The 14,688-nt window shown below is 36.9% G+C and overlaps 1 protein-coding gene across 1 annotated transcript in view; it reads left to right on the top strand.

Moving 5' to 3' along the window:
* The window catches only part of tmem8b (transmembrane protein 8B), a 117,733-nt gene extending 106,461 nt beyond the window's left edge, over positions 1–11,272 (top strand). Inside the window, exons 12-13 of the mRNA XM_027138603.2 lie at positions 371–487; positions 10,312–11,272. Of these exons, the coding sequence (XP_026994404.1) occupies positions 371–487; positions 10,312–10,647 (453 nt within the window). The 3' untranslated portion in view covers positions 10,648–11,272. The remainder of the gene's footprint in view (positions 1–370; positions 488–10,311) is intronic.
* Positions 11,273–14,688: the final 3,416 nt, after the last annotated feature.

Below are 14,688 nucleotides of genomic sequence, written 5' to 3'. Positions count from 1 at the left end.
CCTCGGGGGTTTTCTCCAGGTACTCCGGTTTCCTCCCCAGTCCAAACGCATGCATGGTAGGTTGATTGGCATCTCTGAAAAATTGTCTGTAGTGTGTGATTGCGTGGGTGAATGAGTGTGTGTGCCCTGCGATGGGTTGGCACTACATCCAGGGTGTATCCTGCCTCGATGCCCGATGACGCCTGAGATAGGCACAGGCTCCCCGTGACCCGAGGTAGTTCGGATAAGTGGTAGAAAATGAGTGAGAGAGTGGTTCGTTATGTTAGGAGTGTGTCTTAGCATTGGAGAGATACAAGAGGACATGGACTCACAGTCTTTCACCTTTTAAATATTTGAGAGACCTAATGTTATTTATTTTCTTTTTGTGTAGGTGCTGTACCTGCTAGGGGCTATGTCTCTGTCTATGGCTCTTCAGCTGGACCGTCATGGCCTGTGGAACCTTCTAGGCCCCAGCCTTTTTGCCTTGGGTATAATGGCTATTGCCTGGGTAAGAATCCTCTAATACATGTCCTGCCTGAAGAGATACTCTAATGCCTTCTCAAGAAATGTTTTTAATAGAAAGTTACAGCATAGAAGTTGCCTAATCGTGCCAGAGAACATACTGTAGATGAAACTGGAGTTGCAGGGTTAGGACTTTGCAGAATGCGTGATGTATACTGTAGGTTTATAAATTTAGAAATATTTGGCAAAGATACCATCTGGCTCAAACTAGACCTCGGAAGTTCTTTATGCGACTGCTGAATCATGAAACAAAAAGTTCGAAAGTGAGATTAAAAAAAAATTAATTTGCCCACTCAAAGTTTTTAGAGTTTATTTTCAACTTTGGAGTAATTGCTTGTATTAAATGCTTTGTGGTAGATGCTGCAATGCACCACACTCCAAAAATAGCCCATGAATCTCTTGGTCTGGAAATCCGTAGTTGTTGGTAAAGCGCTCATTCTAAGTGCTAGGTCTGGCCTTTCCTCATCCTGGCTAATTGCAAACGTAGCACCTCGTTATTTGCAATTTGATAGGTGATTTGAATTTATTTGGTTCAACATATGGCCCTTTCGCTTTTCACTAGCACTAAACATCACATTTATCTTAGGTAGCGGTCATTAGCATGTCGGCTAAGATAAAATGGAGGGCACTGACATTGCTTTATACAGGCGTTATTAGTCATGCCTTTATAGTTCCATTACCAGCCAGCTTGTTCTTTCTCTATCACAATAATGTGCTTCCTGAAGTAAGCAGATAAAAAATAATGGGTGTTGGGAGAGGAGAGGACTTAGCTGTAGCCCCCGAACAAGAGAGATTGATGTGATCGGTGGCTTGAGAGAAGCCTCCCTCGAGCTGAACAGTGGTACATGTAAGACAAAATGGAGAGCCGAGGCGAGATAAAGTGGAAAGGAGTGAGCTGTGTCTTCATGAGGTGAGTCGGCAGTGACGAGTATGAATCATTCACTACATGCGGTGACCGAGCACACAAATCGATTTAGAGGGAAAGAAAGGAGGAACCAGTCACGATCTACTGCACAGAAAAGAAAGTTTCAATCTGTGAAAGTTTGACATTTTTAGTCTGGGATTATTTCTTCTTAGTGGTTTATATGGAAATAAGGTTTTGAATAACGTGTAGGCTGCATTGTACTCAGCACGCATCAGACATTTCATTACAGAAAAATGAATGTGCTCATAAAAAAAAAAGGGGGAAGGTTTTTAAACACTGCCACAGATACAGTTTATGTTACAAAATATTATTATAGCACATAATCATACATCGGCGATTACACAGCTTTGTTGTATACCTCATTATAGATACTATACATATGTTAGATTGTTATATCACAATAGTTACTAGGGCAATATAAAAAGTTGATATAGTACACAAATAAAGAAGCTAAGACTGAATACAATGGATATAAAAAGGTTTACACACCCCTGCTCAAAATGGCAGGCTTTTGTGATGCAAAAAAATAAATAAAGAAAGAAAGAAATAGAAATCGTGTCAAAACTTTTTCCACTCTCTGAGGAAACAATCATAAACTTTTTTAAGGGAAAGAGGGAAAAAAAAACCACTTTAAATAAATGAGTGTGTACATGTCTAATGAACTAACACCTTGTTAAAGCAGCTTTTGATTTTATTCCACCGCTCAGTTATTCCATGGAAGCGTCTATCAACATGGCACATCGTGACATGCCAATATTTTCCCACTCTTTCTTGCAAGAACATTCTTCACATTGTAAGCGCTTCAAGTCACCTCCAAGATTTTTAGCTGGATTTAGGTCTGAGCTCTGGCTAGCTCATTCAAACATTGATCTTCTTTTGTTTAAGCCATTCCTTTGTTGTTTTGGATGCATGCCTTGGGTTTACCGTTGTGCTGAAAGTTGAATTTCCTTTTCATCTGTAGCTTACTAGTAGACTTCTGAAGGTTTTGCTCTAAAAATCACTCTACTGTATTTGCAGCTATTCATGATTCTCTTCACCTTGATCAAAGCCCCAGATGTGGGAGGAAAAAAACAGCCCTAATGCTGCCACCACCATGCTGCACCGTGTGGTGTATTTCTTGTAATGTGCTTTTTTTTGTACCAAACATACATTTTTCAAGTATGGAATTATTTTAACTTTTGGAATTAGTCTTATCAGACCATGCCTCATTTGGTCACCTGGGGTGATTTAGTTAAGCTTTTTTTCAGAGAAAAGGCCAAGATTTGAAAAACATGAGATATTGTTATCACAGTGAGATTGTTATCTCAGATTCAAAACACTGATGCTTGCCTACAAAGACAAAAATGGATCAACTCCCTCTTAACTCAAAGCTCTTATCACTCCTCACACTGCACCTCGCACCCTCAGATCTACCAGCACTACCAGCACAGGTAGGTGCTGTGATCAATACATCATGACTCTTTTCTCTTCTGGCACTGAGGTTCCCCTAGATGTCCTGTGAGATGAGTCACTGGCTATTTTCAAACAATGGGTGAAGACCTACCTTTTCCTGAAACACTTGAACGAGTACTTTTTCCCTGTTTGTTGTATGTCCATAATTAATGAAATTAAATACCTGAACCTTGTTTTAGGTTGAAGGTATCTTAAGTCTGTAACATAGTGAACCAGTGTTAATGTATTCATCAATAGAGACTTTAAAGCAATTTCGTACGTCAGTCTTACTAATGTCGCAAATGTAAATGTAATTTATGTGCTTGTCAGATATTTCTGCTGCTCCTTTAACATTGTAGATTTCTTAGCAGGCTCCCTGGTTCGTTTCTGTCTTGTATTTTTTTCTACATTTTGAAGAGACGTCCTGTTCTTGGTGATGTCACTGTGGTTTTCACTACAGTATTTCTTGCTGACTGACTTTATGATGTTACATAGTACATCTAATGTTTTGGCAGTCCTTTTATACCCCTCTCCAGATCAATACCTTTCAGCAAGTGTGATACCATGCATGCTTTGTAAGCTCTTTTCAGACCATAGCTTCAGCATTCGGATGAAAACGAGAAGATGTGAAGAATATCTGACTTTAATTTCACACTGAATGAGGAACAAGTTCTGATATGATTGATCTTGGTTTCATTTTTTTTAAAACTGCCATTTTAATAAGGGTGTGTAGACTTTTTATATCCATTGTATCTCTCTCTCAAACAAATATTGTTCAGAATGGACAGATAATGTATTCTAAATGAATACGGATACGGATATGAATACACATTTTTGTTCAAATTCTTGCCAGGAAGGTTCTAAGGGCATCTGGTTGAGACTAGAGCTATGAATCTGGTCTGGAATTTTGTCAAACCCAAGAAAAAGTTGCATGAGTGGGAGGTTTTCACATTCATGTGGGTGTCAGCAGCAGAATGTATTTACACAATACTTAGTGCCCGACTGGTTAGGGTCATCATGGTTTAAATTACATTTGTTTATATTTTAAAAAATAGAATGGACTATTTTTTTTTTAGAAAAATAACTTGCAGGTAGAAAAAAAATACTGCGTGAATGGGATTAAAACAAAACATCCCCATTACTAGCTATGAACTTGCGAAAAATTATTAAATTATTTTAGGTCACAGCCACTTTAGGTTTCAATACAAATTGATAGATTGTGGCATTGTGTTACATTGGAAATATATCTATTTCTGGGCATGTAATGGATTTATATTCTACTCTTGACTACAGCTATAAATATACTTGTTTTCTGAATTAATTTATTTTATTTACATTAAAAAATACTTTCTGCTTCTTATATTTTCCTAAGTAAACATTAGAACTTTTTCTTTTGCTTGACCAATGATGCAATTATTTCTGTGTATCATTATTTAAATACATTTTAAACATTTTATTTCAAGTATGTATAGGTAAATATCAAATGATGAAAGTCACGTGACATACGGCTAAGTATACTCAGAATGAACACACACACACCGTGAACACACACCCGGAGCAGTGGGCAGCCATTTACTGTATGCTGCGGCGCCCAGGGAGCAGTTGGGGGGGTCGGTGCCTTGCTCAAGGGCACCTCAGTCGTGGCCGGCCCGAGACTCAAACCCACAACCTTAGGATTACGAGTCAGACTCTCTAACCATTAGGGCACGACTTGCCCATGATGTCTATTAGTGTCACTCAGTCTTCCTACATTAAAAAATATGATTGATATTCCTTGATATAATGTGAATGTGGAATTCTCTTTTCGATTTAAACCGCAGGTTTTCAGTAGAGTTCAAAAGCAATAGGACTGAGATGTTGATGGTCATTACGGTATCGCGTTTGTGTCACATCAATCATGCGGCTGTGGTTTTGGTGTCAGAGAGGCAACCTAGTTTTGTGTTGCAATATTCTGGTACTTGGTTCATAAATACTATCAATCTATCAAATACAAAATCCAGTGCACATCCAAGCACAAAACAAAACATCAATACCTGCATCTGCATCTCAATTGCATTTAATTCCTTTAAGTACATTAACCGGTCTATTCATTCACTTAAATACCTGTACTATCCACATAATGGTTTTCTGTCTCTTAATCGTCAGAAAAGCCTCATGTTCCTGGTCCAGGTTCTCAAAGTGTGGCATCATATATCCCGTAAGCACAGCTCTTGAATGCATTTTCTCCCGCAGCACAAACGAGACAGAAAAACTGAATCAGCGTCTGAATTAACCTCACGGCATAATTGCATGGCAGTGTGCAGACTGTGCAATTTACATAAAATTATAGACCATTTTAAGCAGCACTGTATATGAGGGCATAGGACCTATATAGAATTTATAGAATACAGATAAGTAAACGTTGCTTTCAGGCAAAGTGAAAAGCAGATTGAAATGTCAAGCTGTACTGACGAGTGTTAGTAAGCAGTATACCTGAATAATCAAAGTCCCACTGTGTATAATTCATTGCACATTTGGGACATTATATGCTCCAGTTATTGCCCTCAGCTAGCATATTTCTCAGACACATCTTCAAGTATCCCGTGCTGTTTATGTATTTATTAATCGATGTATTTTTTTTTTTTTTTTTACGTCGATGAAATTTCATTCTAAAAATAGAGTTCATCTATCATGGAATGTGCCACAGCTGCGGTGTGAATGTGGTGCGTTTGTCTGTCAAAGCCTTTTTTATATCAATCAGCTTGCTCGTATGTGTTTTGTAAAAAAAATGTGAATGTGTATATGCAGCCCAAATGAGAGCAGCAGAGCGGAGCAGAGGATTGCATTCGTGCAGAAGTAAAGTGTGATTGAAGAATAAAATATAGACACATTGAAAGTGACAAAGAGAGAAAGAGAAAGATAGAGAGAGAGAGACAGAGTGAGAGAGAGCAAGAGAGAGAGAGCAAGAGAGAGAGAGAGAGAGAGAGAGAGAGAGAGAGAGAGAGATCTGTAATAAATTTGCTAGAGTGTCTTGTAGATGACTGCAGCACATACTGTATATCAAAAGAAAAAAAAAACACCTACATTTAAATAAGGAGTTGTCTTTCATATCACAGAAGCACAGATAGGCATAGACAAATTCACACTCTTATAAATGCTACACTCCTATCAGATGCCCTATGATATGATTTAATTGTTTTGCCATTGAGAAATTTTGAGAAAGCAGTAACTAGATTTTCAGGTGTAAAATGTCAGTGTTCGAAAGTGCCAAGTGTCAAGGGACTATTGATTTGTGCGTCATCCAATCAATGTGAGCTCTCAGACTATTCACCAAGTTTGGGATAAAGTCTGTTTTGCTGATGAATGCTACTTCTGAATATATTGGATACGTGAGGATCTTTCAGAATTTCTCCATTTTTTGTGGGCCACTTTATCATCTTATTCAGGACTATGGATGCACAGAATCAATCCCTAGAGTTAGATATTTCTTATTGAAAAATAATGTTGTTTTTAGATTGTTTTTAGGAGGAAAAACTAATGCGGACCTTCCTGTACTTTTCTACAGCAGACATCATTTAGGATTTATAGTAAATGAAGGTATTAATTGTATTTATTAGGAAATCTTCTCTGAACTAACCTTAATATTTATGTGGTGCTGTTGTGATTATTTGTCCCTTTTCAACACACAGATGGAGAATCCTCTCACCTTTTCTCCAGCAAAACTCATTGTCACAAGAAATCCCGTTAACAATAGTATACAACAGATTAATAATATTTATTAAGAGTAGTAGTTTATGTGTTGTCGATTATTTCATCTTTGGTGCATGAATTTGAATCCTAATTAAGCCTCAATTGAAGACTATAAACAAACGTTACATTTCTGGATGGTGTAGAGATGCAAAATCCCTCTATAAGTGTCTCCAATCTTGGGAAACACTATAGTTTTGTGCTCCATCAATCATTTGTGTACTGATCATGGTCTATGTTTAATATCTTTATGTTTCTGAAATATCCATTTAGGTCCAAGTCTTAATCTCATAGCAGAGGCAATCAGGTTTGATGCTGAAATATCCTAGTAGTTAATAATTTATAATCCCTTTCATCTGTTTATTGTTTAATGCATCTGATAATTATTTTTACTACCGTTCATGTTGTAAATGTTTTCTTAGACGTCTTAGAACAAACACAGTCTCAGCTGAGGGATGATGCGCTGTTAAAATAAGGAATACTGTTGTTCCAGCAATATTCCTTAATCACATTTAGTTCAAAATGAGAACCAACTACAGATGTACAGTGATAGAGCCAATTTCACGGTCATATCTTTACAGTAGACATCCATTTACTGCATGTCCTTTAAAGAAATAATAATATGGAAGAGTTTAAGTCAATTATTACCAGCTAATCAAAATAGAATGGGAAAAAAAAGATGGAATGCAGTTTGAAGTGCTAGGACATTGAAGAACACTGCAATGTCAGATGTTAAGGATAAATGAGCAAGGCTGAAGATTCGTCTTAAAGAAAACAACAAAAGGCTTAACATCATGTCGAAGCTGCGTGGGTGTGGAAATAAAGGAGAAAGGTGAAGAACAGCGGTGAACTCTTCTGAAATTCCACAAACAACCTACTTTCAATAGAAAATGTATAATGGCACCCAATATTCATCTGTATTTTTCTGACAGGAAAGACATACTTGACTAGAAGGGTTATCTATAAGAGTATGATGGAAGGCTATTCTATAGTGTTAAGAGGATTGTGAGATTTTGACTGGCTTTTGAAAATAGTTCAGGTAAAAATTCAAGGTTGCTTATAGATATGCCATTGAAAAGCAATACAACAGGGTTATACACATATCTAACTCCTTGATATTCCTTGATACAATGTGAATGCTGAATTCTCTTTTCGATTCAAACCACAGGTTTTCAGTAGGGAGCAAAAAGTATTAGGGAGACTGAGATGTTGATGGTCATTGCAGTATTGCCTTTGTGTTACATCAATCATACGGCTGCGGTTTTGGTGCCAGAGAGGCAACCTAGTTTTGTGTCGCAATATTCTGGTACTTGGTTCATAAATACTATCCATCTTTACAAAATCCTGTGCACAACCAAGCACAAAATAAAAAATCATACCTGCATCTTTTACTGTAGTTTTTCCTCATCTTTTCTCCTCCCCTTACAAAAAAGTTCTTGGTATTGAGTTGCCATCGAATAGCTTCAACCATTGTCAACAAATCCTAAAGGAATCTTGTACCGGATTATAATTAGATCTTTGATCATAGTTTGGATTCATTGCGATACAATTCCTATAAGAGTTGTTTTTTCGGACAAGACCTGGGATCCATCTGGGTTCCTATTCGCTTCTATATATTTACGTATAAGAATCTGGAATATGGTGCTGTACAGGTCACTGCAGGTTGACCAGAGTACAACATAGTGCTATTATTCTCTGTACAATATCTACTTTGAGTTGAGTTTCATCATATTGCAACTAAGACAAAGTTAAAAAAAAAAAAAAAATTTTGTTTCATTAATTATTAAAAATTATTTAAAATCCTGTAGCAATGATATTAAATGCTATTTATGTTTGTCCGTACTGGAACCTTATAGAAATGGTTCCATAGGATATTATATATGATAGACATTATAATCAGAATACTGTATAAGTTTCTTATTGGAAAGATTAGGCAAATCTTTTAAGATTTTAAAACTGTGAAAATGAGCTTTTTATATCTGTGCAAATTCACAGACTGTACATACTCTGAGGAAAAAGGACATTTTCAAATTTTACATTTTTATTTGCTTTTGTTTAAATGATTGAAATTTTTTAGTGGACGTATACTTAAGACATTTCTTTTACGGTGCTTTAGAGATATTTTATATATTCCTTTTGGTTCATTGTTTTAAAGGTAACAATGTTGATGGAGTTGACTGAAACATACTCGTAGATGACATGGCTCACATTACAACAGTTCCTCTAATAATCTGTTCCACTAATTTTTACATGGGACAAATCCCCAGGTTGCCACCGAAGAAGGTAGCAAACATGAAGTGGTGAAGAGCGGAAATGGAACAAAATACTTCAGATGATTAAAAAACATGGTAGCAAACATGAAGATAGTGTAGCAAACATGAAGTAGTGAAGAGCGGAAATGGAAGAGCGGAAATGGAACAAAATACTCCAGAGGATTGAAAAATGTATTCTTCTATTTGCTGTGCTTTCGGAGAGTAACTACCTTGGCGTGTTCGGTTTGGCTATATACCTGTCAAAGCCGGCACAACAAAAGAGTTCTGGAAAGTGCTCTCTGCAAAGTAGAGCTGTGTCTTATCTCCCCAGCTTCAAATGTTACATTAGCATCGCAAAGGGGTCAAACCAGACGCACAGTCTCTACTCCAGCGATAGGGTCTGGGAAAAGAATGGTACTAAACCTGAGAAGTCGTCGGTCTGAAAAGGTATCGTTTTTATGATTGCATTTACAAGCTAGACTGATGCAGTGAGTGCTCTCGTGAAAAGTGGTCCATGCTGAAGTACTTGCATTACTGATAATGGCGTCAATGAAAGTCTGAGTGGAATATGAAATAATGGAGCGTGTGGGGTCGAGGGAGGGTGTGTATGTGTGACTGGGGTTTAGTTTAGCCTCATATGCTTCATAAATATCAGGATCTAGAGTGAAGCAACTAATTTTACACCTGGCGACTTGACGATGTGCATTCGACTGTGAAACTTGGTAGGGTCTCTTCTTTTGTTTCTCCCGAATTTCATCCTAAATATACAGGTAGTTGTATTTGGCCTGAGATTATTCTGTTCTAGATATATACAGTAATTACTAATATCTCAGTGAGGGTTGTGTTAGAGGTGAGTGTAATAAGGTTTTCATGCTAAAATAACACACAATGCTGCTCAGTAGTATTTAGAGATTTGTGTGGGATTTGCGAGTGCAGATGCTATGGAAAAAACCCTGCCTTGGGAATTTCTGTTTGAGAAAATAAGTGATGATTTACATAATCTGCAAAAGCAGCCTAGAAAATCGACCCGTCTCTGAATACTTTACTCACGAAGACACTGACATGACTTTTGGACTTATATATCTTTTTGGACTTATATATATCTTCAATCTTGTAACTAATAACTATAAGTACAGGTTATATCAATAGTACTAAACTTTTGAGACATAATTATGAGGCCACTATTATGCAAATAACTTCTAGAATGAATCATTATTAAGTGTTGTTTGTGCCATAATTTATTATTTATTATGTATATATTATTTATTATTATTATTATTATTATTTCTAAAAATGCTCTCAGAATTACACATTGCAGCACCGATTTGGTTGTATATATACAGTATATATTTGTGTGTGTGTGTGTGTGTGTGTGTGTGTGTGTGTGTGTGTGTGTGTGTGTGTGTGTGTGTGTGTGTGTGTGTGTGGGTGTGTGTGGGTGTGTGTGGGTGTGTGTGTGGGTGCATTTTTTTGCAGACCGTTCGCACCATCCGACGGCGCCGCTGCTACCCTCCAACGTGGAAACGCTGGATCTTTTTCCTGCTCCCAGGCACCACCATTGCCACTTCAGCCGTGGCACTCTATGCCTTCGTAGAGACTGAAGAGAACTACTTCTACATTCACAGCATCTGGCACATGCTGATCGCAGGCAGCGTAGGTTTCCTGCTGCCACCCCGTGCCAAGCCAGACGCCAAGGTGACGCCGATGAGGCGCCAGCGTGGATGCGGGTACCAGCTCTGCGTCAACGAGCACGAGGAGATGGGCCTTGTCGACCCAGCCATCATCACCATCAACAGTATCTGCACCAGCTGATGACTCCTTTGGAAATGAAAAAAAAAAACAAAACAAGGAAAACAAAGCCAGAGAACTTGTCACACTGTAAATAAGATCTGAGAGGACACGTATAAACACTTTTGCTGTTTTTACTTGACTTTTGTTTTGTTTTGTTCATATCGGGAAACTCTACAGTGATGTGTTGCACTGATGTTAGTGAACACGGTATGTAATGAAATCTGACTACTCACATACACTTGAATTTTTTTTTGTTTTGTTTAATCATTATTATTTCAGTGGGTAATTGATGCTTGGATTTCTGCTCTATTTGCCATTTTGCATTCTTGATATGTCCAGATGGATTGCAGTGGTTACAGTGTTGCACTGCTGTTTGTGAACATGGTACTGTTTTAAAGATGAACATTGCTGCTGCTATAACAGTGACTGTAAAAAAAAATGTGTCATGTGATTATTTATTGCTGTCTGAAATCTGAAAAGACCAAAAGTTCTACTGGAGTTGACATTAGAGAAGCGACATAATAGAAGTATTTATGAAGGAACAGATTTTGATTCCTTTCTCTCTCTCTCTCTCTCTCTCTCTCTCTCTCTCTCTCTCTCTCTCTCTCTCTCTCTCTCTCTCTCTCTCACACACACATCACAAAACTTGCACTGAGACACAAAAAAGTGATACGGTACATTTTTATATCTACTGTATGAGTATGTAATAGGTAAAAAGTGTCCCTATTGTAAAGATATAGTTGTTTTTCAGTGGATTGTTCTATGGATTGCATTTTATTAACTATTGATTGTTAAATGAAAACGTGGCCACGAATTTGTTTTTTTTTTCCTAAAAAAAGAAGAAAAAAAAAGAAAAAAGGAAAAGAAGAAACATCTAATAAATAACCTTAGTTTCCTGTTGTAAATACCTGGTGAGGATTTGGGTCAAAGAAGATCATTATAAACGGATAAAAAGAATAAACATTTTATTTTTTTCTGTAATAAAGAGCCTCGTATGTCTTTCCTGGAAGGTTTAGGGATGGCGTGCCCTATTTCTGATCTTAGTAGAAGCTTGTGGAATGGCATAATGTGCCAGTATATTGAGGAGAAGTAAAGCTGCCACTGTAGGTCTCTCAGAAGAGGTAGAAATGAATAAATTATATATCAGCTATCCTGCCGGAGACTTTGATGGCTGTGTGGCATGTAGGAGGAAATCTTCACATGGCCAGGATGTCATTACGATGACAACAGTGATGCTTTCAGTGCGTTGCTTTCCTTCCAATGCTCCAGGACAGATAAGAGCAGTGCGTGTTTTATCTCTGAACAACAGTTTCTTAACGCTGTGCTGCTTTTACAACCATTTTCAAACGATTTACACTCTTTAGGGGTTTTTCCCCCCAATGCTCACTCAACAGAGGGAAAAAAGGGTGAATCACAATGAATCGCAAATCAAGCTACTTGTTAATTCAATTTAGCACATCAGGGTTTCTGTGGCTTATTTATAATTAAGGTGTTATAGTGGTTTATTTTTGAAAATCAAGTTCCACGACCTTCATTTACTGCCAATAATACACATTCCCTAAAGGACTATATGTCATGTGTGAGTACTCAGTGTTCAATTATCTTTAGGGCTGCATTGAAAAAAGACACAACACTTGTTCTTACTTAGTCACTAAGCAACTGCATGTGCTACATGGGTTTGTAGCTCAGGGTGACTTACAGTTCAGTACATACTGTATAGAGTAAATGCTTCATTCTGGCCAGGGCTGCCGAATATATTTTATAGGTGTCAAATAATACCAGCAGCAAGTCTTTGCTTGAAATAATCTTGCAGGCCAACAATAAATCTCATACCAATTTCCTTCTGCACTACACGTTCTCTGCGGTCCTGTTAGACGTACTGAAAAGCCTCTCTCACAGATGAAAGAAGCAAATCGGAAATTAAGCAAGGATAAATGATCACGGATGACACTGTAGCATATTTCAAAGCATATTTCAAAGGTCTCCTGCTAAGAGGAATGACTGACAAGTGGAGAACAGAAACAAGCATCTGAGCAGATGCTTATGTTTATGAACATCCATGTCAATAAATTACTCTCTAGCACGTTGTGCTGGAGGCACTGCATATCCTCTGATGTTGAACTACTAATCTGCACTGATACAAATAATGCACGGCTAAATCAATAGGGCTGCTGTTATTACAAGATGTCTGTATAACACTTTCACAGACTGGGTGCTACAGCTGCAGGATAGTCTTAATTATCGTATATTAAATTTATATTAACATTCCATTTTCTCTCAACATAGTCATTACTAGTCCCTGCCACTAGCTACCTCAGTTTCATGACATAATATCTGCATCTCAGCCAATGTATCTCAAAAAGTGCTGCAAATTCTAACCCTTTTCCATAATTGTCAGACCGACAATAGCTCCAGTCTAATCAACAACAGACAGAAGACTGAAATCATTTCCACCCAGAGAGCATGGCCATTTTTGCTCTCTTAGACCCTGAGCCTTACCTGACTGTATCATCTTCATGGTTCAATCTCCAATGAACTCCCAACGGTACATCAAGCACTTTCCTGTTCCACCTCCTAGAAGTCTTAACATTACATATATGAACATGAAGTTAGATCAGAACGCAGCTACACACCTACATACATGATATAAACACCTGAACTAATTCCATTTTATTTGTATTGCTCTTTTTTTTTTTTGATTATATGATATTGCCAGTGAAGAGTTTTACAGAAATACAGATGTAGATGTAGATTGTGGACTGCAACAGATGCTCTGTATTTGGTGGTGCAATGATATGAAACAGAAATAAGTAAGTATAATAATCAAAGCCACTTGACAAAGGTTGACACAAAAAGTGATTATAAAAACAAAGTCCTAAATTTATCATGATATCCTATTAAGACATTGCTATTACATAGGTGCATAATCATGAAATCTGCAAATAATGTGCATCGTAAATGTATGGGGTGAAATTACAGACGCTATTAATATAGTCACTGTGTGCTTCCTTCTTTGCTGCTACAGTACAATAACCTTTACTCTTCTTAGGAATTTGTGTTCGTTCAGCCACAAGAGTATTAAGTGAGGTCAGGCACTGACACACAGTCTGTTTTCCAGTTCATCCCAAAGGTGTTTAGTGAGGTTGAGGTCGCGTGTTGGTACAGGCCTCTCGAGATCTTCAACTCCAACCCTGGCAAAGCTCAGTGTGTCCTGCTGGAGTGGGGTTTGGGCTCAACCCCTTCACTCAGTGAAGAGAAATCTTATGGCTACAGCATACAGTACAAGGACATTGTAGAAGGTTGCTTCCAAATTGGTGACAACAATTTGTGGAAGACTTTCATATAGATGTATATGAATTTTATCATTATTATTACTATTATTATTATTACTATTATTATTATTATTATTATTATTATTATTATTATTATTATTATTATTATTATTATTACTTAATTCTATAATACTATAAATTAGTCTAATTTATATAATACTATAAATATATGATTCTATTTATAATGCCAATATTACTACTACTACTACTACTACTACTACTACTACTACTAATAATAATAATAATAATAATAATAATAATAATAATAATAATAATAATAATAATAATAATAAGCATTTTCAGCCATAAATAAGAGCTGCATGGTATAAATCCACATTAAAGCAGAAATAATAAATAAATTAAATCAGAATAAGAGCAAGAAATCCTCTGCTAAATTGTATTAAATGACAATGCCAAGATTTGTCAAGCAAAGTTCCTCAAAAAGTCTTATTATTATTATTATTATTATTATTATTATTATTATTATTATTATTAAAAATAATAATATTATTATTTTATTAATGTTTGTACTTTAGAGCTTTGGGGGAAAACAGTGCTTACTCCATTTAGTGTCTTGGATAATTCAGGACTGGTCTTTGTACACTGTTGCTCTCAAATCCCTGACTGAGGCTTTAAATTCATATATTGTTTGATTATTATTGTATATCAATTACATGACAGCAGCTCAGTGAGAGACAACAGCAGACCTTCTATACAGGCGGAGCTGAAC

Source organism: Tachysurus fulvidraco, chromosome 9 (assembly GCF_022655615.1).
Source record: "Tachysurus fulvidraco isolate hzauxx_2018 chromosome 9, HZAU_PFXX_2.0, whole genome shotgun sequence".
NCBI lineage: Eukaryota > Metazoa > Chordata > Actinopteri > Siluriformes > Bagridae > Tachysurus > Tachysurus fulvidraco.
The sequence above is the reverse complement of the archived record's forward strand: the minus strand, read 5'-3'. Positions and strand labels throughout refer to the sequence as shown.